Below are 829 nucleotides of genomic sequence, written 5' to 3' on the forward strand. Positions count from 1 at the left end.
CAACCCGCTACAATGGTGTCGCTGAAGCTGCAGGCTCGTTTGGCGTCGGACATTCTCCGCTGCGGCCGCCACCGTGTGTGGCTGGACCCCAATGAGGCATCTGAGATCTCCAACGCGAACTCACGCAAGAGTGTGCGCAAGCTCATCAAGGACGGCCTGATCATCCGCAAGCCCGTCAAGGTGCACTCGCGCTCCCGCTGGCGCCACATGAAGGAGGCGAAGAGCATGGGCCGCCACGAAGGCGCTGGACGCCGCGAGGGTACCCGCGAAGCCCGCATGCCGAGCAAGGAGCTGTGGATGCGCCGCCTGCGCATTCTCCGCCGCCTGCTGCGCAAGTACCGCGAGGAGAAGAAAATTGACCGCCACATTTACCGCGAGCTGTACGTGAAGGCGAAGGGTAACGTGTTCCGCAACAAGCGCAACCTCATGGAGCACATCCACAAGGTGAAGAACGAGAAGAAGAAGGAGCGGCAGTTGGCCGAGCAACTTGCGGCGAAGCGCCTGAAGGATGAGCAGCACCGTCACAAGGCTCGCAAGCAGGAGCTGCGCAAGCGCGAGAAGGACCGTCAACGTGCGCGCCGCGAGGACGCTGCTGCTGCCGCGGCCGCCAAGCAGAACGCCGCCGCGAAGAGGACCGCTGCACCTGCTGGCAAGAAACCCATGAAGGCCGCCGCCGCTGCTGCTGTTGCTGTTCCTGCCAAGGCTGCTGTTCCTGCCAAGGCTGCTGCTCCTGCTAAGGCTGCTGTTCCTGCCAAGGCTGCTGCTCCTGCCAAGGCTGCTGTTCCTGCCAAGGCTGCTGTTCCTGCCAAGGCTGCTGTTCCTGCCAAGG

The 829-nt window shown here is 63.4% G+C and overlaps 1 protein-coding gene across 1 annotated transcript in view; it reads left to right on the forward strand.

Moving 5' to 3' along the window:
• TraAM80_05039 (ribosomal protein L19-like protein) overlaps window positions 1–829 on the forward strand; it is a gene marked incomplete at both ends in the record, with an annotated part of 894 nt that continues 65 nt past the window's right edge. Inside the window, one exon of the mRNA XM_029381934.1 lies at window positions 1–829. This exon is cut by the window's right edge and continues 65 nt beyond it. Within this exon, the coding sequence (XP_029238249.1) occupies window positions 1–829 (829 nt within the window).

The sequence above is a fragment of the Trypanosoma rangeli genome (genome assembly GCF_003719475.1).
Source record: "Trypanosoma rangeli strain AM80 chromosome Unknown Tra_15.4_contig_00157, whole genome shotgun sequence".
In the NCBI taxonomy this organism is placed as follows: domain Eukaryota; phylum Euglenozoa; class Kinetoplastea; order Trypanosomatida; family Trypanosomatidae; genus Trypanosoma; species Trypanosoma rangeli.